General features: G+C 40.5%; 1 protein-coding gene across 1 annotated transcript in view; it reads left to right on the top strand.

Moving 5' to 3' along the window:
- The window catches only part of SLC16A10 (solute carrier family 16 member 10), a 138,240-nt gene that overhangs the window by 93,625 nt on the left and 17,166 nt on the right, over positions 1–27,449 (top strand). The window contains 1 exon segment of the mRNA XM_082856070.1: positions 3,893–4,355. Within this exon segment, the coding sequence (XP_082712196.1) occupies positions 3,893–4,355 (463 nt within the window).

Below are 27,449 nucleotides of genomic sequence, written 5' to 3'. Positions count from 1 at the left end.
GCGGTGCGTGGGCTTCTCATTGCAGTGGCTTCTCTTGTCGCGGAGCGTGGGCTCTAGGCACGTGGGCTTCAATAGTTGTGACACATGGGCTCAGTAGTTATGGCTCACGGGCTCTAGAGCGCAGGCTCAGTAGTTGTGGCACATGGGCTTAGTTGCTCCTTGGCATGTGGGATCTTCCTGGCCCAGGGCTCGAACCTGTGTCTGCTGCATTGGCAGGTGGATTCTTAACCACTGTGCCAACAGGGAAGCCCCTACCCTGTTTTTTTTTTTTTTTTTTTTGCAGTACATGGGCCTCTCACTGTTGAGGCCTCTCCCACTGCGGAACACAGGCTCCGGATGCGCAGGCACCCCGGCCATGGCTCACGGGCCCAGCCGCTCCGCGGAATGTGGGATCTTCCCAGACCGGGGCACGAACCCGTGTCCCCTGCATTGGCAGGCGGACTCTCAACCACTGCGCCACCAGGGAAACCCTATTTTTATTTTATTTTTTTGTTCCTGTAATCTTTATTTATTTGTTTATTTATTTTGGTTGCACCACGCAACATATAGGATCTTAGTTCCCCAACCATAGATCAAACCCAGGCCCACTACAGTGGAAGCATGGCATCCTAACCACTGGACCACCAGGGAATTCCCGCCATGTTTATTTTTAAATATTTAGGATTTAATCAACAGAATCCTTGGTTTGCTAATTTTACCCCCATTCTCCCCATATATACCCCTTTCTGAACTCTGGAGTGAGCCTCTTTCTTTCACCTAACTTAGACATTTTATTTGGCTTCTAAACAATTATTTATTTATTTATTTTTGGCTGCATTGGGTCTTCGTTTCTGTGCGTGGGGTGTCTCTAGTTGTGGCGAGCGGGGGCTACTCTGTTGCGGTGCGTGGGCTTCTCATTGCTGTGGCTTCTCTTGTTGTGGAGCATGGGCTCTAGAGCGCAGGCTTCAGTAGTTGTGGCACGTGGGCTCAGTAGTTGTGGCGCACAGACTTAGTTGCTCCACGGCATGTGGGATCTTCCTGGACCAGGGCATGAACCTGTGTCCCCTGCATTGGCAGGCGGAGTCTCAACCACCGTGCTGCCAGGGAAGTCCCTAAACAATTATTTTAATTTTTTGTTAGAAAATAAATATTCTACCTTTAAAGTGCCTTTGTGTTTTGTTTTTTTTTTTCTTCTTCTAAAGTTTTTTTTTAAAGAAACAAAACCCAGTTTTGTTTGGAATAAGATTCTGCTTAGGTAGCTCTGTGAGATCATTTACTTTTAGTTCTTCTTTATCAGTAATACAGCATGGCGTGATAAGCACCTTGTCAGATACCCACTTGGTCTGGAAGCTTCCAGGTACCCATTGTCAGTATTCTTAGCGCTTGCTGAAGTGTTAACACTCAGGCTTTGGTGGAGAGAGAAACTAAGAGATAGAAAATCCATGTAACTTATTACCTAATTTGGTAGACAAAACACATATACACAAACCTGCTTACAGCAAGCAGTGTTTCTCAAACAGTTTTGACCGCTGAGAAATAAAAATTATGAAATGTATTTTACATTGTGACCTAGTTCTTCCTTTCTCTTTCCCTCCCCCATCCCCACCCCTAACTAAAACAAAATGTCTTGAAGCCATCTTTACCTTACTGTATGTAATGTTGTCATGTTTTCTATTCAGTTTCATTATTTAACCCCCCACCGATCAAAAGCTGCCAGACTTTCAGAACAATACACAGGCGCAAGGGGGAGATGTAGTGTAAATTCCAAGTGTCAAACAGTGGACCAACCCTCTTTTCCTCTAGTTCAAGTTCTGCCTTTTTAGGAAAGCCTTCTCTAGCACCCCCAGGTTGCATCAGTGTCTCTTCTTGGAATCCTTTTTCCACACATATTTGATATCTTACTGATTTACACTGTACTTATTCAGTTGTCATACTTCAATAGTTTGAACCACCTGTTACTAAGGTGAAAATTTAGAAGTAAAAAAGGTTCCAGCAGCAGTGAAAATGCCATCACAAAGCTTATGTACTTTACTCTGTGGGAGAGATACAAAGTTAATCTTACCCAGCACTCTCTGTTTAAATGTTGTGCAAAAGAATGTCTGTGATTTATGTCAGTGGCTCTCTGGTTTTCCAACTGACAGCGTTATAATAATGTGGTATAATTGTGTAGATACTGGTGTTCATGATGATACTTTGCTGTCAATACTATTTTTAACATACACTTTGAAGAAGGCAGAGAAATGTATTTAGATTTAGATTTTTCCTTTAAAATTGTTAAATAAAAATAAATTAGCACCTTAAGAAGTAAGTTGTAGTTACCTGGAAAACTACTTATGTGGAGAAACTGATGCAGAATGAGTGAAGTATTATTTATATTTTGTTCTGTATTCTTATTATCTGGCGTAGATGTCTTGTTTCACTAAGCAGGCTAGAAGTAGGGCATAACCACATTTTAAATATTCTTTTCACCAAGTATCTGGAGCATAGTAGCTGTTAAATATATGTTTATTGAATAAAGAGTGGAGTTTCAGTAAAGAGTGATCAGAGTGAGGTAGGGTTAATCTGGGAGAGTCTGGGAGTGGCTCTTGAGCTTGATTTGAAGATGGTTCTAACTGTGGATTAATAGAGGGGGAAAGGGCATCTCAGGGAGAGAGGATTGACAACCTGCCTTAATTTTATCAGATTCTAGAATTCCTTGTGATTACCTCAGCATATTGCTAGGCTAGAATTATTGTCCAAAATTTAATTATTAACCAACTTTATCTATCTTAGTTTCTAATAAATAGCTTGCCTTTACTACTGATAAACAGCCTTTTGAATTGCACTTTTCAAAAGAAAAAAAACTTTAGTTTTCTTTCACTCCTTACCTTAAATGTTTCAAAGAATGTGATGCTGTATGTTCCTTTACTGTTTTGTTTTTTTACTTTCTTCCATCTGCAGCCTCCTCTTGCTTCAGCCCTCTCTTTTTCTTTTTCTTTTTTTTTTTTGCCCCACCGTGAGGCTTGTGGGATCTTAGCTCCCTGACCAGAGATCGAACTCAGGCCCTCTCGGCAGTGAGAATGAGGAGTCGTAACCACTGGGCCGCCAGGGAATTCCCTGTGTTCATTTACTTTCATAAGAAGTGTATAATTAAGTTATTTGGTTAAAATAAAGAATTCTTAATCCTTTATTATTTTTTTGAGACCTACATGGCCCTAAAGCTTACAAACTGGGATCACTAGTGAACACACTTCATTTAGTATTCCTGCAATCAGAATATGATTTCTCCTTATCTTGCACAATACCAAGAACAGTGCAGTACAGGGCGAAGGTTGGTCTGCAGCCCTTAGGCCAGCAAAATGCAACAGAACTGCTCCCCTGTGCAAACGTTTGTGACATAACCTTGTGGAGAAAATATCAGATGCAGCCTTTTCTTTGAGTAGATTGCTTAGTAAGTGCCTGGGAAAACTCCATTAAAAAAGTGAGCTTTCATAGTTAAATTATACTTTTTAAAAACTTTTATCACGACTAGTTTTTTTTTTAATTTTTAATTTTAATCATTGTCAGTTTTACTGAGGCCCTTCCTGGCACTGTCCTTTATTTCTGAGTTGCGGAGAACACAACAGTTTTTACCCAGTGCTGCATGGTTTGCCTGAAATCCATAGAAAGAGAAGGAGGAATCAAATCACTGATGACCTTAACGGTCATTTTTTCACATACTCAAGGCATTTTTTATTATCCATTCCCATTAAATTAAAATATTTCAGCGTTGTATTCTTGACTTATTAAGTTTTTCACCTCTGTTTTTGGTTGATTTTTATTTGTAGAAAATATTTTGATTAACTGAAACCCAGTTTTAAAATAAGGTTTTATTCTACCAAGCGCATGATAAAAATAATGAAAGCTGCTTTCCATCTTTTTCGTCTTTACACAGCTCCATCGAGCCTCTGTACCTGACCTATGGAATCATATTTGCCTGTGGCTGCTCCTTTGCCTACCAGCCTTCATTGGTCATTTTGGGACACTATTTCAAGAAGCGCCTTGGACTGGTGAATGGCATTGTCACCGCCGGCAGCAGTATCTTCACAATTTTGCTGCCTTTCCTTTTAAGGGTACTGACTGACAGCGTGGGCCTCTTTTATACCCTGAGGGTCCTCTGCATCTTCATGTTTGTTCTCTTTCTGGCTGGCTTTACTTACCGACCTCTTGCTTCCAGTGCCAAAGATAAAGACAGTGGAACCAAAGGAGGCAACAGATTCTCCCTCTTTTCCAGGAGAAAGTTCAGTCCTCCAAAAAAAATTTTCAATTTTGCCATATTCAAGGTGACAGCATATGCAGTGTGGGCAGCTGGAATACCACTTGCACTTTTTGGATACTTTGTGCCTTATGTTCACTTGGTAAGTATGCTTCTCTGGCTTTGCTGGTAATGGATACTATTATTTCATGCACAAAAACTTCTTAGAAGAGCAATAGAGATCAGGTTGAAGTTGGCCTTAAATAATTATCTTGTTTGTAATTCAGGGACTCTTGAAATTCAAGGTCTCCTAAGATGAGGTCATCACATCATCTATCATTAAACAGATAATATGTCTCATGGTGTGCTTTGGTATTTTTAGAAATCGCCAAACCTACACAAACAAAAACAAGTTCTTTAAAGAAAAAAGACTAAAATGTTGGAACAAATGTCATCAGTACAAAAAATTTGATAGGTCACTTTTCCTTCAAGTGGCTTATAAATCATAATCAGGGACAAAGATGGTGCAATGATTTTGTCAACATCAATAAATTATTTTTCAACAGAAGGGTACAAAAATTAAGTAAATAGTAAAAGCCAACGGCCTTGACACAAAGAAACATTTTGTCTACTTGTGGGACACTTCTGAGAAAATGGAAATTCTACTCAGAGGATTATTTGAGAAATGTTAGCAAGTTCCAGATGATGGGAGAGAGCAAGAGTCTCACAGGAAATTAGGATTTCACGTGCTCAAGCACTTTATTATCATCATTATTATTATTTTTGTTTGATAGGTAAGAAATGGATTTATTTAGAGAGAAACGCATTCCACAGAGTGTGGGCCATCTCAGAAGGCAAGTGCGGCCTCAAGCACTTTATATTGTTTGTTTATATTGCAAAGGCAAATTTTGGCCTCTTTATAATGAAATAAGAGTAAGCGGTGTCTAAAGTATTTGCCCCTGGCAGAATTTCCTCAGAAGTGCTTATTATTGGGCTTCCCTGGTGGCGCAGTGGTTGAGAGTCCGCCTGCCGATGCAGGGGACACGGGTTCGTGCCCCGGTCCGGGAAGATCCCACATGCCGCGGAGCGGCTGGGCCTGTGAGCCATGGCCGCTGAGCCTGCGCGTCCGGAGCCTGTGCTCTGCAATGGGAGAGGCCACAGCAGTGAGAGGCCCGCGTACCGTAAAAAAAAAAAAAAAAAAAAAGGTGCTTATTATTATGTTTCTTCCTTTTTTCTTACTGTTATGACTGAAAATGTATATACAGTTCAACATAGTTGATAAATGATTAACAAAAATGGTAGTGGGATAAGTTTTTCTTTTGTGTGTATACTGTGTGTGTGACTTGAAGCCTTTCTAGCTTTCAGTCTACTTTTGGACATCTGTGCAATTTTTCTTTAGTTAAAGTTCTGGTGCAAGTTGGCAATACAGTTCAGAGAATTACTGGGGTCAGGGGGTCAGCCAGTACACTACATCATCAGTCTTTTGTGGGTTCCTGTGTTTAGTTCAGAAAGGAATTAGGTCAAGGAAACCCAAAGAGGGGTGGTAGGCATGTCCTGTATCTAAGATAATTTTGAATTCTCAATTCTCCTTATTTTCTTTTTGCCAGAGGTATTGAGGAAGCAGCTGGGATGACCAGTGGGGAGACAAGGAGAGGACTAGTTTTTAGTACTCTGAGCCACATGGCATTTTGCAGATACTGAGGTACTAGGTAAAATGACCTAGTATGTGATGCTTGTCACATATGAAGTCTCTGGCTACATCTTGATCTGATAATCCATTTTCACACTTTTAGGAAGGCATAGCTGAACCATTTGAAGATATTTTTTTAAAAAATATATAGATCCATTGTGGAAAGATCAGCTTTACCAGTTACCTCTTCCATAGCTCTGTAGATAAGAAAGTGTTTGTTGTGTCCATCTCAGAGACGAGTAGATTATTTATTTATTTATTTTTTTAAATGCCTGCTGTGTTTTTTTTTTTTTTTGGCCACGCCCTGAGGCTTGCGGGATCTTAGTTCCCCAACCAGGGATTGAACGCAGGCCCCTGGCAGTGAAAGCCTGGAGTCCTAACCACTGGACCCCCAGGGAATTCCCAAGTAGATTTTTATTTTCTTATTTTATAGTTCTTTTCATTTTTTCAATTTAATTTTTTGGCTGCACTGCACAGCATATGGGATCTTAGTTCCCAGACCAGGGATCCAATCTGCGCCCCCTGCAGTGGAAGTGCGGAGTCTTTAACAACTGGGACCACCAAGGAAGTCCCCCGAGTAGATTTTTTAAAAATTCTCTTTGTTACTATAAGGTGAACACACTCAGAGAAATCTGTACGTCAGCTTTGCTAGTATGTGACATTTACTAAAGGACAAGTGGTAGGTGATTATCTAGCTATTTCTGGTAATATAATTTGTAAATTAATTTCACATATATTATTATTTCATTTGACCTTCACAGTAAACTTGTGAGGTAGGCAAAATAATATTAGCTCATGTTTTACAGAGTGGAAAACAGATCCATCATTAACAGAGATGTTAAGTGGCTTCCCAAGAATCACATATCAGCAGAGCAGGGGCTGGTTCCCTTCCGCTGTGCTTACTTGGTAGCAAATCTAGCACAGTCTTAGCCTGGGGCATATTGGCTCCCGTCCCTGGATATACTGCTAGATATGTCCATCTTATTGAGGGGGATGTGAGTATGCGTAAGGAAATTTAATAAATATGTTATTGGTCTTTTTCTTAAAGTAAATGAAATTTCACAGTGAGTAACGAGTTAGATGGTGTTATAGTTACTACTGTCGTCAGGAGGCTGTAATTCAGATAGTATACAAAACAATGGGTCTCTGTTAACTCGGATAACAAATCAGGCCTTATTCTGCTCTCCCTCCTTCCGGGCACGTTTTCTTACAAAATGTGTTGATATTTTCATTTGGGATTTTCCCCCTTTTGAACTGTTACGGCACTAAAGCCACGTTGGAAAGGAAACACCAGACAGTTAAATGTCATGGAGGCTGTTTAAATCTCATGTTTGATGGGTACACTGAGTTTGTCACTGTGTTGTAATTTAAGGTTTGGATTACGGATACTTAATCCCAGGCTTCATGCAATGGGACACCACTTACTTTCCTCCTTAGAGGGGGAAAAGGTGTCTCAAATTTTTGCAAAGACTAGTAGATGTTCAATTCATGTTAAACCCTTTACTGGGTGTTGAAGGGAATATGCATGTAAGGCGTAAGAACCTGTTCTGAAGGAGCATAAAATCTAGTACATGTAATAATATAAACAATTATAGTTTATAAAGGACTTTTACATACATTATCTTATATAATCTTCACCACAATGCAGTACCTGTAATGTATTATCCTCATTTCATGGATGAGAAGAATGAGGCACTGAGAAGTTTAGAAACTTGCCCAGGGTCACAAGACACAGCAGCTGGTAATTATTAGTGTTATACTTTCATGCAAGAGGTAGTACTGCATAGTGGGTAAAAGTAAAGGCTCTGAAGTAAAAGAGATCTGGGTTTAAATGCTGGTTTTGTCCCTTACTAGTTGTGTAACCTTGGGTAACACACTCTAAGCATCAGTTTCTACATCTATAAAATAGGGATAGACCCAATTTTGCAGAGTTGTTGTAGGATGAGAGAAAATGTCTGTAAAGCATCTATTCAGTTCTGGTATAAAAATAAGAGTTATTTAAATTTCAGACAACGTGATTGTGAATTGCTCGTTTTAGTGGGGCTGTGGAAGAGTCAAAGGAGAAAGTGTCCCTTTGGAAAAGTGGTTAGTACAAGTTTCATAGGATTGGAGTTGGTCCTTAAGCCTGAGACTTGTTGAAACTGGATCCTTAATTAGCTAGGGAACTAATTTATCTATCTAGGCCTCCTTTGAAGATTCTGAAATACAGTGAAGCGCTCTCATGGTTATGTTAAAGATCCTAAGATCTTTACTTATTTATTACATTATACATGATGATTTGAGAGAAAATATGTATGCTTTGTGGCATTCTTTTTCTCCGAGCAAGGTTGGAAATTTTCTTTTAGTAGTTAACTTTTAAACATGAAGAATCGTATTGCTTCATGGAAGGGGTCAGTGATCTCTTTTAGGCCTACCCACTTGTAATCTCTACTGTAAGGGTATGGATCTTTTTTTTCTTCTACTGTTATTGAGATACAGTTGACATACAGCACTGTATAAGTTTAAGGTGTATAGCATAATGATTTGACTTATATACATCATGAAATGATTATCACAGCAAGTTTAGTAAACATCCATCATCTCATAGATACAAAATTAAAGAAATAGAGTAAGTGTACAAATCTTATACATCAATTTAGGTGAGACATAACTTTCTAAATAGCCATTCCCAGTAACAGCTGCTTTAGTTGTTGTGAATTGCCCATTTTGCTTGAGAATTGTTTTGTTTTGGTTTTCTGGATTAAGTTTTTTTTTTTAATTGGAGTATAGCTGATTTACAATGTTGTGTTAGTTTCTGCTATACAGCAAAGTGAATCAGTTATACATTATAATACATATATATACTCTTTTTTTTTTAATCTACTCTTTTTCAGATTCTTTTCCCATATAGGTCATTACAGAGTATTGAGTAGAGTTTCCTGTGCTATACAGTAGGTTCTCATTAGTTATCTATTTTATATATAGTGGTGTGTATATGTCAATCCCAATCTCTCAGTTTATCCCTCCACCCTTCCCTTTGGTAACCATAAGTTTGTTTTCTACATCTGTGACTCTATTTCTGTTTTGTAAATAGGTTCATTTGTACCATTTAAAAAAATTCCACATATAAGCAATATCTCATGATATTTGTCTTTCTGTGTCTGACTTAACTTCACTCAGTATGACAATCTCTAGGTCCATCCGTGTTGCTGCAAATGGCATAATTTCATTCTTTTTTATGGCTGAGTAATATTCCATTATATATATGTACCATATCTTCTTTATCTATTCCTCTGTTGATGGACATTTAGATTGCGTCCATGTCCTGGCTATTGTAAATAGTGCTGCAGTGAACATTGAGGGTACATGTATCTTTTCAATTATGATTTTCTCTAGATATATGCACAGGAGTGGGATTGCTGGATCATATGGTAGCTCTGTTTTCAGTGTTTTAAGGAACCTGCATACTGTTCTCTGTAGTGGCTGTACCAGTTACAGTCCCACCAACGGTGTAGGAGGGTTCCCTTTTCTCCACACCCGCTCCAGCGTTTATTGTGATGCTGGCCATAATGGTGATGGCCATTCTGACTGGTGTGGGGTGATACCTCATTGTAGTTTTGATTTGCATTTCTCTAGTAATTAATGATGTTGAGCAGCTTTTCATGTGCCTCTTGGCCATCTGTGTCTTCTTTGGAGAAATGACTATTTAGATCTGCTCATTTTTTGATTGGGTTGTTTGTTTTTTTGATATTGAGCTGCATGAGCTATTTATATATTTTGGAGATAATCCCTTGTCGGTTGCTTGGATTGAAGTTTTTTTTTTTAATAAATTTATCTATTTATTCATTCGTTTATTTTATTTTTGGCTGCATTGGGTCTTCATTGCTGTGCACAGGCTTTCTCTAGTTGCAGCTAGCAGGGGCTACTCTTTGTTGCAGTGCGCGGGCTTCTCACTGCGGTGGCTTCTCTTATTGCGGAGCACGAGCTCTAGGCGTGTGGGCTTTCAGTAGTTGTGGCTTGTGGGCTCTAGAGCACAGGCTCAGTAGTTACGGCGTGGGGCTTTGTTGCTCTGCGGCACGTGGGATCTTCCTGGACCAGGGCTCGAACCCGTGTCTCCTGCATTGACAGGCGGATTCTTAACCACTGCGCCACCAGGGAAACCCAGGATTGAAGTTTTTTTTTTTTTTTTTTTGTGGTACGCGGGCCTCTCACTGTTGTGGCCTCTCCCGTTGTGGAGCACAGGCTCTGGACGTGCAGGCTCAGCGGCTATGGCTCACGGGCCCAGCCGCTCCGCGGCATGTGGGATCCTCCCGGACCAGGGCACAAACCCGTGTCCCCTGCACGGGCAGGTGGACTCTCAACCACTGCGCCACCAGGGAAGCCCAGGATTGAAGTTTTATGGCTCCTCCTTATCCAGTTTTTCTTCATTAGCTTCCAGAAACATAACGTGCTCTTTTCCTCCTACCTCTCTATCACTCCTTCTTAGTTTCTTTTCTGGTTCCTTATTTTTCACCCTGACCCTGAATAGCAGTCCTAGGGCTTACACCTTGATCTTTTTCTCTACTCATTCCAAATGATGGTTTCATCTAATTTCCTGTGTTCAGACATCATATATATGCCAGTGGCTCAAAATTTATATTTAGCTCAGGCCTCTTGAATTCTTCACCGGACTTTCATAGCCATCTGCTTACTTAATATCTCCACTGGGATGATTGTTAGATGTTTCAGATTTAATATGTCCAGCCCTAAAATCCTGATTTTACCCCCATCCCCAAAACCTGCTCTGCCCTCAGCCATCCTTATCTCAGGAGGTGGCAGTTCCATCAGTCCCCAAACCTCCTGTTTCTTTCATACCACACTCCTGATCCAGGCCAGAAATCCTGGCGGTTCTCCTTTCAAAATGTATCCTTCCCTGCGCCCTGTAGTCTGTTCCCTACACAGAAGCCACAGGTGTTCTTTCAACACACAAGTCACTCTGCTCAAAATCTTTGGGTGGCTCCCCATTGCTCTGAGAGTAAAGACTAATGTCCTTATAGTGGCCTACAAGGTCCTCCATGGTCTGTCCCCTCCTATCTCTGATCTCATCAGGCCTGGTCCCCGTCATTCACTCTGCTCTCGCCACTCTGCTCTCTTTGCTATTCAGCTTTTAGTGAGGCTCACCCTGACCACCTGGTTAAAACCCCCTTCTGCCCTCTCCCCTCCACATACTCCCAAACCCCCTCACACTGCTATTTCTTTTTCCATAGCGCTTCATACCTTCTTTTTTTTTTCTTTTGAATATATTTATTTATTTATTTGGCTGCGTTGGGTCTTAGTTGCGGCATGTGGGATCTTCGTTGTGGCACGTGGGATCTTTCTTTGCGGTTAGTGGGCTCTTTGTTGCACCTTGAGGGCTTCTCTCTAGTTGTGGTGGGTGGGCTCCAGAGCGCATGCGCTCAGTGGTTGCAGCACATGGACTTAGTTGCCCCGAAGCATGTGGGATCTTAGTTCCCCGACCAGGGATCGAACCCACGTCCCCCTGCATTGGAAGGCGGATTCTTAACCACTGGACCACCAGGGAAGTCCCCATACCTTCTAACATGTTACATAATTTACTTGTGATGATTACTGTTTGCTCTCTGTGTGTATACCTCTGCTAGAATGTAAACTTCAGGAGGCTGAGGGTCCTTCTCTGTCTTGTTCAGTGAATGAACCCAAGCATCTACCATGGTGCCTAATGTACAGTAAGTGCTCAAGTATTTGTCGAATGACTATCTTATGGATAAGTCTAAAGTGACACCATATAAGCAGTATTCATTTTCTCTCCATTTTGATCTTTAAAATTCTCTACTTTGATACCAGAATGATGTTTCACATGTTATACCTATAGGACATGATGGTATTCATATCCATTCAACACTTAATGAAGAAGCTCAAATTCAGCAAACCTAAGACTAAGGAGCACTAATGCCATCTGTTGATGGGGAAAAGAGTTGATGTGTTTTGCTTTTGACCCATAGCTTTATCTGCATGTTGAAATTGAAACTTTATAAATGGAAGAAATTTCTGTGTCTCTGTCACTATTGCATAAGTGTGGAAGGAGTGAGTGGCTATCCCCATTAACAAGGAAATCTAGACAACTGGTGTCTTCTCTACGGTGTAGCAGCTGAAAATCTCGCAGAGCCTTGGGTGGTGTGTGTGAGAACAGGATGAGGATGCAGGACCAGAGCCTGACCACAAGTCTGCATTGCTTTGGTAGAGCACTGACCACAGGGCCACGTCAGCCGGATGACTGATAAATGCCTACAAAATGACAACGATGATGCAACTCTTCTCAGCAGCAGTGTTCCACCCTCAGTACGAGAATGATGACTTAGTTTTTATTGCTTTCACATCTGTCCACCACTACTCGCCTTGAAAAGCTGCACCTGTGTTCTTTGACTCCAGAACATATGGCAGTCAAGTTTTGGTTTTTAAGCTCTGATCCACATAGTTCTCTATCGGAGAGAAGACGACTGACTCATGCGTTGAAATCTGCAACATATATGTTTATTAGCCCATTTTGAAAAAACTCCGTAAGTTATAAGTGTGTCATTTTTGTGGCAGATAGTAGTTGTTCTCAAAAGAAACTCTGATCTGGTAGGGAAGATCCCACTTTTCTGAGACTATGATTGAAGGCACCATCATTTGCCTGCTGACAGGGCACTTAAGTGGACACCAAGTCCAGCTGTAATTGGGAACAAACAAGTTGCGTTTTTAATTTTTAAAAATATTTATTAATTTGGTTGCATTGGGTTTTAATTGCAGCACGTAGACTCCTTAGTTGCGGCTTGCCGGCCTCAACTATTTGTGTCATGTGGGCTCTTAGTTGTGGCCTGCGTATGGGATCTAGTTCCCAGATGAGGGATCGAACCTGGGCCCCCTGCATTGGAAGCACAGAGTCTTAACCATTGTGCCACCAGGCAAGTCCCAACAAGTTGTGTTTTATTTTATTTTATTTTTTAAAAATATATTTATCTTACTTTAATTTTTTTAAAATTTATTTATCTTATTTATTATTTATTTATTTATTTTTTTTTACGGTACGCGGTCCTCTCAGTGTTGTGGCCTCTCCCATTGCAGAGCACAGGCTCCAGACGCGCAGGCTCAGCGGCCATGGCTCACGGGCCCAGCCGCTCCGCGGCACGTGGGATCCTCCCGGACCGGGGCACAAACCCATGTGCCCTGCATCGGCAGGCGGACCCCCAACCACCGCGCCACCAGGGAAGCCCTATCTTATTTATTTTTGGCTGCACTGGGTCTTCGTTGCTGTGCATGGGCTTTCTTTAGTTGCAGCGAGCGGGGGCTACTCCTCGTTGCGGTGTGCAGCCTTCTCATTGCAGTGGCTTCCCTCATCGTGGAGCACAGTCTCTAGACAGTGGGCTTCAGTAGTTGTGGCACACAGGCTCAGTAGTTGAGGCTCGTGGGCTCCAGAGTGCAGGATCAGTAGTTGTGGGTTTAGTTGCTCCATGGCATGTGGGATCCTCCCAGACCAGGGCTGACACCCGTGTCCCCTGCATTGGCAGACAGATTCTTAACCACTGCGCCACCAGGGAAGTCCCCACAAGTTGTGTTTTAAAACTAGAAATGAAAATTTGAGGCAAATAAGCCGATAGATGGGACATGTAGTACCTTGGGAGATATTTTATGGCTTTGGTTAATGCCAAATGCTCTATGGCTCAGTACTGGAATGTAGCTGTTAGACCTCACTGGCCAGGTCACCTCTGGCCATGTTGTGGTGACAGCAGGAATATTATCCCAAGCCAGAGCTCAGGGCGCTGGGCCATGCAAATAGGAACAGCAGACATGCTTTCATCTCTTTTGTGGGTTCCTCAGAGGGGGATTCAGGTAACATTTGTCAAGAATCTGTCATGTGTCAGGCATCTCCACAAAATCTCAGGTAACCATCATAAGGATGAGTGTAATAAGTGTAATAAATAACTATACACTTGGAGCTAAGGAAACAACTCTGCTAAGTTAAGCTGTGCTTAGTCGAGGTCACTCACTGAGTTTGCTCAGAGCTGGGATTTGAACATAGATCTCGGACTCTAAGTCTCACGTTCTTTTCGTAAAATAGTCTGCTGTTCCTTCATCGGATCACCTCAGAGGTGGAGTGCTGCCTACTGTCAGCCACACTGGGCCTGGACCAGAGTTTTCTTTGCCTTGCAAGTTTCCGTCTATTCTCTCAGAACGCAGCACAGAGGCAGGCTTGGACCATCCTGGCCCTCAGAGGATGCTGTGCAGCCACGGAGAGGACTCCTGAGGAAACAGGCTAATGGGGATGATGGGATACCACCTAACCTTTCTTCCAGACCCCACATCTCCTCTTTTGGTCTTTAGTACGTTGTGAATATGAGAAAACTGAATTGCTTTTCACAGCCTGTGACAAGCAGAACATGGAATATACATAGTTTTATGTTCAGTTTTGTTTCCTATAATAAACATTAAGCATAGCAGAAGAAAAAATGGACAAATGTATAAATTTATAGCAAGAGCTATCTTATGTTTGATTAATAACATAAATACTCTTAGAGGAAAATGGAAAAAAGCAAATTGCTTGAATTTTAGAGTTATATATAAACTCTCTGAGGCCACTGATGAATCATTAAGTGTCCTGAGAAGGCTCTAAAAGCCTTGGAAAAGCTGTTCCTTCTCTCGTTTTTTTTTTCCCCCCCAGCTATATCTGTAATGTTTTTCTTCTTTTTAAAATGAAGTATAGTTGATTTACCATATTATATTAGTTTCGGGTGTACAGCATAGTGATTCAGTATTTTTATAGGTTATACTCCATTTAAAGTTATTATAAGATATTGGCTATATTCTCTGTGCTATACAATATATCCTAGTAGCTTAATTATTTTATACATAATAGTTTGCACCTCTTCATGTCCTACCCTCTATTTTGCCCCTCCCCCCATCCTCTCCCCACTGGTAACCACTAGTTCGTTCTCTGTCCTTCTGTCTTGTTAATGTGTAAATTTCACCAGGTCTTTTGTTTTTTTAAAAATTAATTAATTTTATTTTTGGCTGTGTTGGGTCTTCATTTCTGTGCAAGGGTTTTCTCTAGTTGAGGCAAGCGGGGGCGACTCTTCATCGCGGTGCGCAGGCCTCTCACTATCGTGGCCTCTCTTGTTGCGGAGCACAGGCTCCAAACGCACAGGCTCAGTAGTTGTGGCTCCGGGCCCAGCCACTCCGCAGCATGTGGGATCTTCCCGGACCAGGGCTCGAACCCGTGTCCCCTGCATTGGCAGGCAGATCCTCAACCACTGAGCCACCAGGGAAGCCCCGGTCTTTTGTTTTTAACTGTCTCCTGTTTTATTTGTTAAAATATAATACTTTTGAATAATCTCAAAATTTAACTGTAGTATGCATATTTGCTTATCCCTCAACTCATTGTATTAATATCAAATTAAAGTTTGTGCAAGTTTGAGGAACCTAAATTTAGCTGATAAGGGTTCTATCATGATTTTTATATCAACTAGAAAATAAATTGTTATGATAGAGGATTAATAGAAATAGAAATCTTAATTTGAAGAATGTTCCTTTGTGAGGCTATACCTGGACATTGACTTTTACCCCACATTTACCAGGTGGCTCTGGTGAGGGGAAAGAATTGCCTGATCCACTGAGAGTATATTTCTGCTAGTTTAACCTTATCTCTAAATTCTGACACACCTCTTTGGAAAAGGCCTCACAGACACTAACTCCAAGGATTACAGAGCACCAGGAGAAAAGGCCACTTTATGTATTCATGCTGTAGGGAAGAGTCTTGAGATCCAAAGGAAGTTTGAGGGCTGCACATCTCTTATGTATTAGCTCCCAGATGCCCTGCCACTTTCCATTTTCCCCACTTTCTAGCCCCATTATCTGTATCTAGTTTTTTTCACCCCTCTACTTGTTGGCAGCTCACTTGTAATCAGAAAGTTTATATTCCCTCGTAACAGATTGGAGAAAAACTCATTTAATGGTAGGTAGTGCCTACCATTTGGAGGCAAAATTGCAAACATGGACAACTGGTGTGCAGTTATGTAATCCAGCTGTGTCTGCATCCATGTCAAATTCAACTGATTTATTCTCAGAGTAACATGACCAGAACAACTGTAGCATTCAGTCTTCAGAGCACGGTTTAAGATTCTGTGTGCCCAGTCCTCACAGCCATGCAAGGGTTTGTTTTAAACCATAAGTTTCTTTTAAACACATATAGTATTTTTTATTTCCCACATGTTTAATTAACATTTAGTTTATAAGAAGCTCCCACAAATATTCTCTGTCACTGGAGCCTCAGGGCCACCCTATGAGATGGGCAGGATCAGTTTCCATTCAGCAGGAAAGGAACCGGACTTGGGGTTGTTAAGACAACTTGCTTAGGGTTGAAAGGCCGGTGCCTGGTGCAGCTGGGGCTTGAGCCTGGTCTTCTTAAGAGTGTGGCTTTGAAGTAAGATATTTAAATGCCTGCAAAAAAAAGGACAGTAATTTAGGCGTTGAAGGGATTGTACGGGTCACTTAATTGCACTTTTCTTTTTTTTAAGTCTGGTAGAGGGACTAAGACACAGAAAGGTTAAGTTGCTTGCCAAATGTCACATAGTTATAAAAGTGGCAGAACCTGGTGTAACATGCAAGAATATCCATGGAAAATGAATGGAAGCTTATCGTAGCCTAAAGTGTAAATGTGTATGTAGTAGAAACTGAATCATTAGAGGAGTGAAGTTGTCTCACCTTACATAACTCTAGTCAATTTATAGGGTTCATTTCCCAATCGGGAGGTTGCTTCCCCATTTTGACACAGTCTAGTTCTTCAAAGCTGCCAGTAACAGTTGTACTGGCTTTGTCATCTTTCTTTCATGGATATATTTAGAGCTCAGGGTTATGGTTATTGTGTGGCAGAGCCCTGAGAATGCAGGGTTCATAGCAGAATCCACGTAAACCAAAGGTTACTGTATATTGGGCCAGGACTGGGCTGCTGAGCTGACCTCTCCTGTTGTGTTTATCTCTGTTCATTGTAAGGTTCTGGCAGAAGAGCCTTGGTGCCCATTACATGTCCTCAGCCCTGGGATGATGATTGCAGAGTTTTGGAAACATTTTTAGAATGATTTCCAATGGAGTTGCATAATCTGAAGAGTTGCCCTATCTCAGTCTTCTTGGCACTGCAAGCAAATAAAAGAGGCAGAATTGACGTTTTAATTTTGTTTTTAGCCTGGGCACTAAACACTAGAGGCTAAGTACTAGGGGCTAAAGTTTCATTATTTCCTCCCTCCCTTCCTTCTTTTTGTTCTTGATTTGGTTTATTATTCTGATTATTGTTACTTTAACACTTATTAGCTATGCAGAATGCTATGGTAGTTTGCAGAATAAAAAGTAATCACATTGCTTTTTCACCAAGATTTTCTAATTTAAGTAATTTTTCTTCTATTTTTCATTCAAAAATAGGCTTATAAAATTTCTTTGACACAAGAATATTTCTGTGTATAGTGTATTAGTTTAAATATCAGAATTAACCATTAAGATTCCCTGTGTGCTGATTATATATACCCACGCACAACTCCTACATTTTGTCCCTATTATGTGGTCTGGAAGTGTTTTGTTTGTTCACTTATTTTCATTTCATTCATTCATTCCCATCCCAGTGAACTTCCAGAAAGAATATAAAAGTATTTCCTTCACACACATATTTTCTGATTCAACTCTGACAGCAGCCCTTTATGAGGAAAGCAGTGCTAATACTGGTTTCTCCCACTAATAGATAAGAACCTTGGCCATCAGAGAGGTTGTATTTTGCTCAAAGTTGCACAGTCAGTGGCAGGGATGTTATTAGAATAGAATTAGAATGGGTTATTCCATTCTGTCACTGTTGTATTTTCTTACACATATGTGACTTCCTCTAATTACAACTCAGTTGTATAGATTCAGGTTGAGCAGATTCAAGCATTCAAGTGAATATCTGACAAATATTCACTGAGCACCTGTTGGGTGCCTCTAGGTGTGGGGATGCAGTGGTGAGAACAGACGTGATCTCTGCTCTCACGGAGCTCAATAAATAAGCACATAAATAAACAAGGTAGTTTTCACATAGTGATATTTTCTTTGAAGAAAATAAAATGAGATGGAAGGTGATGGTGGGACGTAACCTTAGTTTGTAAAGTCAGGGACAGCCTCTTTGAGGAGGTGCCAGTAGGTGCCTTCTCTCAGTGAAGGGTAGCGTTAGGTATTTGGAAGATACAAAAATGATACAGCTTCCTATTGCCCTCAGGAAGCCTGTGACATGGAATTTCTCTAGTTTCCATCTTTAAGGCCAGCCAACAATTGATGAATTTTTTTATTCAACTTATTTTTATCTGATATATTCAAATCTGCATGTTAGAATTTTAAAATTCTTGCATAGGACCCAAGCGTTGCTTTTTCTCCAGATACTTCATTCACGACTTATAACTTCTGATAATACACTACAGTTTCTCAGTTCTCATGTGATTATTACAGGAGTGAATAGACATCCTCTCTCCATCACTTTATCCCCACTTTTCAGATTTTTTTCAATGGTGTCTATGCTTTTCTTGCTTTTCTAACCTTGCATTTATTTCCCTGCAGATCTCAACATCTGCTGAAATTTGACTACTCAGGTTAGTGAAAATTTGCCCATTTATCAGTTTTGTGCCTTAGGCAGTATTCACCAGCATTCTCCTACTTGAGATGAATAAGGATCTTTACTTCTCTGGCCACTTGTGTGTGACTAATTAATGGCGAAGTTAAATATCTACAGAACATTTTCATCAAAAAAAAGCTAGCCGGGTTGTTTTTGGGTTTTTTTGGAATTTTTTTCTTTCGAATTGTAATACACTAGCATAGGAACATGATAGGAAGACATTACATAATTAATACATAAGAAATCTAGAAAACTGATTATTTACCAATAAACTAAAACAGAGCTGCTGCTTTTAGTAAGGTAGAGTAAGTTTGTCATGTGTTCCAAATTGTATTTATTTAGCCAAAAATAAGTATTTACAGATAATTCAACAATAGTTTTTAGAAGTGATGCATGGTTTATTCAGGCATGAAAATTATCCCTAGAATGTAGGCCCCAAACTGCTAAAAGATTTAAAATTTGGAGGGAAAACGAAATCCACAAACATTTAAGAATATCTCATTTTAACTTAAGTTGAAAAGCAGCAGTAGTGTATTTTTGTTAGGCCCTTATCCTGTATAATGTGTTCAATGTAAGTATGGGAAAGGCTGGTGAAAACTGTGGATTTATCTACAAAATACATTGGGGAGTTTTGTGTGGGGAGTGTCCTAACACCTCAGGAAATGATAAAGAAGAACCAGGTAAGGTAGATTAGACAAGGGTAGGGACAGAGCCTCCTTTCCATTGCTCCATCCCCAGCACCAAGCATGTGCCTGGCACACAAATACTTTTTGACCAGTTTGAGGCTGAGCTATAGGTTGGTTGAATTGCTGGAATATGATGTCTACTAATTTCCCTACTCGTGACTACTTTTCATTCTAATAATACTTTATGTTCTTCAAATTCTTTTTTCTTTGATCCTCAATATACAACCCCTGGAGGTGAGAACAGTTTTATCTCCATTTTATAGGGAGAGGAGTTAGTTGCTTTTGAGACTTTCTCTGGCCACATACAAATAGTTAGTGACAGGGTGTGGTTTAAAGGTTAAATAATAGAAGTAAAAGTATGCTTATCTAGACTAGTGTCAATGTGGAGTAATTTAAAGATACGGAAATGGGTGGCTCGAGGTACATAGTCAGCCCTGCTGAGGTGAAACAATACCTCTTAGGCCTTGTACCATCTTCCAAGCTGCTTCCAGGAGAATGGGATGCCTAGGTGACCACAGCCCAATAAGTAGCCTAACAGATGACCCACGCTCTTGACCCATGTACCCATCTGTGCAATTTAAAATGTTGCCATATGTTGATTATTTAATTTATGAAGCATTATAATAGCCTCAACGTACATCCGGTATCCCTATTCCTACTTAACTGTATCTGCTTCTGTGAATACATTTTTTCCTTTTATGTTTCTTTCTCCTCGGGAGCTGTCTCAGGGACTTCTCACGATTCCCTGCCAGTGTCTCCTGTTCTTCAGCTCTTGGGGCTGCCTTGGATCCTGGAGTAGGGGTTGCCCAGTCCTAGGGTTCCCGTCCTATCTCTTCCTTGTGAGGTGCTTTCTAAGTTCTGTATCACGTTCACCTTCACAGCCACCCTGTCACACATCTAGAGCAGTGTGTCAGACCCAGTGCCTCCTTTGCTCTCCTGAAACAAAATTCCTAGGTCATGAAACCTACCTATATACATAATTTTAAAAAAAATCAGTAATGCCCCACTTGTAACACAAGGAGAAATAAAAAGTAATTCTTGAATAAAATAAAGGTAATGCTTGGGATACATGTGACAACATAGAGGAACCTTGAAGACATTATGCTAAATGAAATAAGCCAGATACAAAGTCTATGATTCCACTTAGATGAGATACCTAGAGGAGTCGAATTCATAGAGACGAAAGTAGAATGGGGGCTGCCAGGGACTTGGAGAAGGGGGGAAAATGGGGGTTATTATTTAATGGGTACAGAGTTTCAGTTTGAGAAAATGGAAAAGTTCTGGAGATAGATGGTGGTGATGTTTGCACAAGAAGGTGAATACTTAATGCCAATGACTATACACACTCAAAACTGGTTTAAATGGTAAATGTTATGTGATATAAATGTTGTTAAAATAAAAAACAATAATTGGAAGAAAGGTAATGCTTGGACACAGCTATATCAGAAAGATAAAAATAGCCTCCACAGATTTCCGAAACACCCCCAAGGGAGTGGTACTGCTACTATTGTGAACCAGTGTGCAGTATTGGTTTGAAACTAAGAAACTGATGCCCAAGATCTTAGACTCAATAAGGAGTAGAGCTCATAATTTGACTCCAAAGACTTTTTTCTTCCTACTATGCCTAGGCCTTCCAACTCTCAGTCCACAAAAGTTTTCTCTTTGCCATGCCAGCTGCCTTAATCCAGACCACTCAGGCTTTGTACTTTCTTATCTATCCTAAAGGGGTGTGGTCCTTTTCTTCCTGAACACTAAAATCACAAGACAGGACTGAACATGTTTAAAATAATGTTAATCACCAACACCCCCAAACTCTGAAATAGTCTTATTCTTAAGAAAAGGGTAAAAAATCGGGGTAGACAATCTCAGAAGTATGTGAAAGTGACAGCAGTGGAAGGAAAACTTTTCTGGGCCTAATCCTAACAATTGCTTTTTTTTTTTTTTGGACGCGCCCCACAGCATGCGGGATCTTAGTTCCCCAACCAGGGATCGAACCCATGCCTCCTGCAGTGGAAGCTCGGAGTCCTAACCAGTGGACTGCCAGGGAATTCCCTAATCCTAATAATTTTTAATCTTCATTCAGATAAAACTTTTTTTGAATTTTATGTGATACTAGGGAGAGAGTTGGCAATTAGATAACTCTTAGAATTAATAGAAAAGACACTCACTATGGTGTGCCTTACGAAGACTAGAGGAGAAAGGAGGCCAGATGGCTTTTGGTAAAAGGGTTCTCTAGCCAGCACCACTAGTCTGAGGGAATCTTAGTGAGGAGAGGGTAGAAGAAGGTAGAATTTTCATGGAAGGATCAATCTTTTTTCACTTTAGAATTAAGGGCAAAATTAAGCTGAATAAGAACTAATAGTGCTCTAATTTCTCTCAAAAATTAGATCTACCTTAAACAAATTAAAATTTCAGTAAAACAACAGTCTACACATCTTTCTGTGTTCAAGAAGAAATAGAACCAATCATGATAATTTACAAAATATCTGGCTTATTAGCATTATAGCCAGGGTCATTAAGTAAAGTTATAAAATTACCCAGGAATCCTAGTGATTTAACTAATACTTTCTGAAATTATCCCTTTCTATTTTAAGATGAAGTCTATCTTAAACTTCTAAAATTTAACCTTAATTGAACTAGCCTTTTGTTGGGTATATTTGTTCAATTTGGACTACTTTTCCAAATTCATGCAATTCAGCTAATGACTGCAGACTTCATAACCCACACCTACCTATTTGCATGTACATTTAGCTGATAGGTGATTTTATCACCAGATAAATCCAGGAGTAAGTTTAAAAGAGCATATCCCCCCCCCCACCTTTTTTTAAACAAATACAAACATAGAAACACATGATGCCTCAGAAGAGCTTTAATCACAACCAGGAGTGCACATCTTCGGAGACCTTTCTATCACCATGTATCTTCAGAGTACTCTACTAAAGCGTTAGTCAGGCGGTCATGCAGTGGACCATGGCTGAGACCTCCCGAGCCATCTTGACCAGAGTAGAGACAGTCTACCTCCTTCACAGATGGGGACTGTCTTAACAATTCACAGTCCATTGTGTTCATCCCAACTATCCAGGAACCGAGGGTCTGAGAGAGTGGTGACCCTGGTGTGCCAAGAATGAGACTTCAAGAAAGAAACTCTTCAGAATCATATTTGAATTTAGGTGGAATGAATAAAAGTTTTTTAAAAAATGGATTAAACATCTTTCATTGTTCTGGAAGGACTAGAATAATTTTTGATAATTTGAGAAATATCTGACACAGAAATTATTGTCAGGGTCACTAAATAATTTCAAGTTACCTAAAAATCCTAGTGACTTATTTTTTATTTTAAGATGAAGTTCATCTTAACTTCTGTAATTCAGGATTATTTGAACTGGTATCTGAATCCAAATTGGTTTTGACAGACACTTCCTCTAGAACATGTTGCCAAATCTTGATCTGATCTAAATAATGCTATGTTAAGGATGGACTTTTCTTTTTTAATCTAAGGAAAATTATTTTTCAAAAAAACAAAAAGAAAAATGAAGGGTTTAAAGAATTTTTAGAGTTAGAAAATGTTTTCAAAATCAGACCAAGGTTTTCCAAACCATTAGCTATCTTCCTTCCTTCCGAACTCTTTTTCTACCCCTTGGTGGCTGTTAAATAATTTTCCTGGAAACTCTTCCCTCTTTTTTTCTCAGTCCTGACATTTATCTGTCTTAACAGCGCCATGTGTGAATACTTGCACTATGGAAACCCATCTTAATGAAATGGAAAGACTGGCCGTTTAAAAAAACAAACAGAACCAACTACCCATGCCTCCTAGAGCCCTGCCAGGCCAAAGGTCTGCCCTCCACTGGGTCAGCTGCTGAGCAGGCAGGCGGTACCCGCACCACGGGTTTAGTCATGTCAAATACCTTACTAGTATAGAGACAGTGGGCTGCCTAAGATGTTAGTCCTTAAAAATGTTGACAGGCAAGGAAATTCTGCGTTTTCACTTCAAGTACATCTTGGAGCTGTTTTATTTCAAAGCACAGTTTATCAAATTTAACAAGTTAAAATGATGTTTTGAGGCTGACCTAATCAATGACTGTCTTATGGCTATAGAGTCCGATTTCAATATTATATGATATAAAGGGCTTAATTTTATGTACCCATATCTATGGACTTAGTTTCCTGCTATCTTTAGTCACCTCACTGGGCTTGCTGGTGTACACTGCCCATGTAAAACTTCCTCAGGGAATGAATGCCCTTTCTTCCTTTTCTTAGCAAAAACAGAGATAGAGAAAACACAGTTGTTTAAAAAAGAAAGAAAAAAACCAAACCAAACCCTCGTTCCATTCAGAAGATTTCTGTTCATCTTTCTTTGAAGTCAAAGGGTAATATAAAGTTTTGATTTGCAACAAAATCTGAGATTATCCATTAACCACGCTAGCAGGCCTTCTACTGCCTTTCAAATGTACATCTAATTTTTAAAGGGACCAGGCTCTTTTCTTTGTGTTTACCTTTCAAAAAGTATATTTAAGTAGAATGGTCTTTTAGAGTTACGGAGTAGCTTTTCAGATGTTGAAAGGGTATATTCTTAGAAAAGCTGCATGCAAATGAGAGGCAACAAGCTGAAACTGCATGCAAATGAGAGGCAACAAGCTGAAACTGCTAATCTCAGGAGTGAACAGCAAGTGAGAAGTACTCTGAATGCAGCATCTCTGTTGGGAAGTAGGAAGCTGCAGAAATCATTCTGAATTCCACAACCCCTGAAAATACTGTGTAGCATTTACTATCCCATTTTTTAATGTACTGCGTAAATGTAAATGATACAGGTCCCCTGTCCTCGCCAAGAGTTTATTCTCAGACACAGAAGGAGTGCACGTGACTACCTGTTGCCCACCTTCTTTTCAGCTTGATGGTATGGATCTGAAGAGGAGGGCAGAGGATCAGGGAATCAAATGCTCACAGACAAGGACAGATGATGACTGCTGTCTGGAATCTGTTAATCTCCCAAAGGGCGTAGTAACTGCAACAACAGTGGATGATAAATATTGTCGTTTTGTTTTGTTTTTCCTCAGTCCTGCAAAGGCAGTTGTAGTTTCATTAGTCCCATAGCCTGCAGTGCTCTATTGGGCCCAGACCGGGGCACAAACCCAGGTCCCCTGCATTGGCAGGCGAACTCTCAACCACTGTGCCACCAGGGAAGCCCTCCCTTCTTTCTTAACTACTATACACCCCCAAAGATGTATAGTTTAAATTGTATATACCAAAGTTTTATCATGTTTTTATGTAATAAGTTACATAAAAGATATTAAACAAAAACCACCCATCCCCTTAAAAAGTTGTGTGTGTGGAAGGACAGTGAGGCTAATGACCATCATGGCATGGCCAAATAACACAATCTTAGAAAACAGAACTATAAATAATTATTAGACTTTTTTTTTTGGCTGCACCGTGTGGCTTGTGGGATCTTAGTTCCCTGACCAGGGATTGAACCCGGGCCCTCGGCAGTGAAAGTGCCGAGTCCTAACCACTGGACCGCCAGGGAATTCCCTAATTATTGGACCTTTTGGACCAGTGACCTCCTTGTTTTGCAGATGCGTAGCATCACTGGATTTCAGGGGCTTCCGTAAAGTGAGTTGGGATGCCCTTCTGTTGGGCCATCTTCTGTCGTGAAACCATTTGTCAAGGAGAAGCTTGAGTTTCTAATGCACTTACGTCAGCCGTATTGGACCTGGTTTTGTACTATGGCCACCCCAAACTGAGCTTCCTTCATGGTTGACTCTGACAGCCAGAGGACTCAGCCTGGGGTCTCAGTGGAAGAACACTATCTGATGTCTCCAAATGTCTGGTCCTGAGGCTCCCTGTAGGGAAGAGGTAGAGAGGGGAAAAGCCAGGGCTAGGCCGATCAGCAGGAGGGTCACTTTCTTAGGCTGCTGCCCTTGACCTCTCAAAAACGGCTCTGCCTCTGGGCTCTAGTGAGGGGGGAGGAACTTCTCTCTTCATGTGGCTGGTCAGAAACATGTCATCTGTAGAGAGAGACTGAATCACCATTTACTTGAAGTGGGGATGGTTAGGAGGAAAGGGGGTAAACTGTGAGCTAGTGTGTCTTTCTTTCACCCGTGGAAAAAGAATGAGCAGATATTATGGGATTTAAGTTCTTGGTTATTTTTGGATAACAAAACAATAAATAGGGTTTCACACAATCCAAAAATGGCTTCTGTGGTTAGCGACAGTTGTTTGAATGATGGAAAATGTTTCAGGAGCAGGCAGCGTTCAAGCTGTCAGTCAGCAAGGCTCTGGTAATCCCTGAAAGGTGTGCAGCCCTGGAGTAAACACATGTTTAGAATAGAAACAAAAGACTAATTCCCTAAAGGCACTTACACATTTGGATAAAGTCCACTTTAAACCACTGCCATACAAAATGGCGTTATCCCCTGTGTAGATAGTGGCTTCCAATATAAGCTTTGCATCGGTTTAAATAAGTTAGGTTAAATACGGAAACATCTGTTCAACATTTTCATGTCCCTTTCCATGTGACTCTTTATGGGAAGTCATCAGTTTTGCCCAGCGTTCATGCATTCTGCTAAACTAAAATGTGTGCCAGTCTCCAGAGAGATGGGCAGGGATTCGTAGAATAGTTGGTGGCAGTCATGGGAGGCCCAGGCTGCAAGTAGAACACGCCAGCTTTCCTGGGTACTACTCCCTCACCAAGAAAGGCTCTCTAACATCCAGAGATGCAGCACCCCCCGATTCCATTCTCCAGTCACCCAGATTCCCTTACTTCCTGACAAAAATCCAAAAAACAAAATAAACCTCAACTTTATTTTGCAAATTTTGGCTGAGGGTGGGGAAGGAGGTATAAGAAGCTGTAGTTCTTGCTTTACTTAAACAATGACAACAATAATAAAATTCAATGAAATAATGCCCCTTATAGCTGAAGAAGTAAGTTTCCACTTAAGTGTAATTTGAATTTACCAAATTTACTTTATTTCAAGAGACCCAAAACATTTCACCTCATTATTTCTTTTAAGGATTACAAAGTGTAGAGCAGGGGGCAAAAATAAACGACTAATAAAGGATAATAGCAATTTGGCAGGCAGGTGTTCTTAGTTTCATCAAAAGAATGACTAGCATATTCAGTCTTATTTGAATACTAAAGAACGTCTTAAAAAGTTATTCTAGATCCTTTGGGTGTTTCCTAAAGTGGATTAATACATCAGAGTCTGGATTCAAATTCCAAATAAAGCTGATGAATACACATAATTATTATCTCACCTGCCTTAGATCAGGTTATTCATTTTCTTCAGAATTGAGCTGGAATCCATCTCTGATAAGGACTTGGAGGAATTAGCCAGTTTGAGGTCACTTTTATCAATAGCTGTTTTATCTTTGTGACCATAAGTGAATTTCTTAGACCAGCACTGTCCAGTAGAAATATAATGCAAGCCACATAAGTAATTTAAAATTTTCTACTAACCACATTTTTAAAAGTTAAAAAAAAAATGAAATTAGTTTCATAATATATTTTATTTAGCCAATATAGCCAAACTGTTATTCTAACATGGAATCAGTATTTTAAAATTATTGAGATATTTTTTGTGTTTTTTTTTCCCACTAAGTTTTCTAAAATTTTTTTTTTTGCGTTTTACACTTAAAGCACATCTCAGTTCAAACTAACCACATTTCAAGTGCTGGATAGCCCACACGTGGCTAGCACCCACTGTACTGGACAGCACAGTGCTGACATGGTGAGGCTCGGCAGCAAAGTAGGGAGGCTTTATTGGTCAAACCAGGAGTTTGAGCTTTACCCTGAAGGCTGTGGGGTCATAGCAGAGCAGTGTTATTTTTAATTTTGAACTTAATCAGGTGGTCTCAGAGAATGCAGGTTAGAGATTCAGGAGTTGGGGCTGTAGCATGAAGCACGTTAAAGGCTGTTGTAGGGGTCCAGGTGAGGAGTGATCACCCAGACTCAAACACTGGGGGGGGACATGGACCAAAGGAAGAGTGTCTGAGAGATTTAGGAGGTAAAATCATCAGAACTGGGTGGTGACTGCTGGATCTGAAGGGAGGGAGGGGATAATCTAGGATGGTTGTCCAGTTTCTAAACCTGGGTAGCTGGGCCAGCAGTAGTGGTGGTAACTGAAACGGAGGGAGGCAGGCTGTGAGGGGGTGAGTGCGGCAGGGTACCAGCTGGGCCATCGCGCTTTCCGGCAAATTTGCTTTGCAGGCTTTCAGAATTCAGGCCAGCGTTTGGTGTAGGGGACAGTG

This window comes from Leucopleurus acutus (genome assembly GCF_964270905.1).
Source record: "Leucopleurus acutus genome assembly, chromosome: 15".
Lineage (NCBI taxonomy): Eukaryota > Metazoa > Chordata > Mammalia > Artiodactyla > Delphinidae > Leucopleurus > Leucopleurus acutus.
This window is presented reverse-complemented; position numbering and strand designations above follow the sequence as displayed.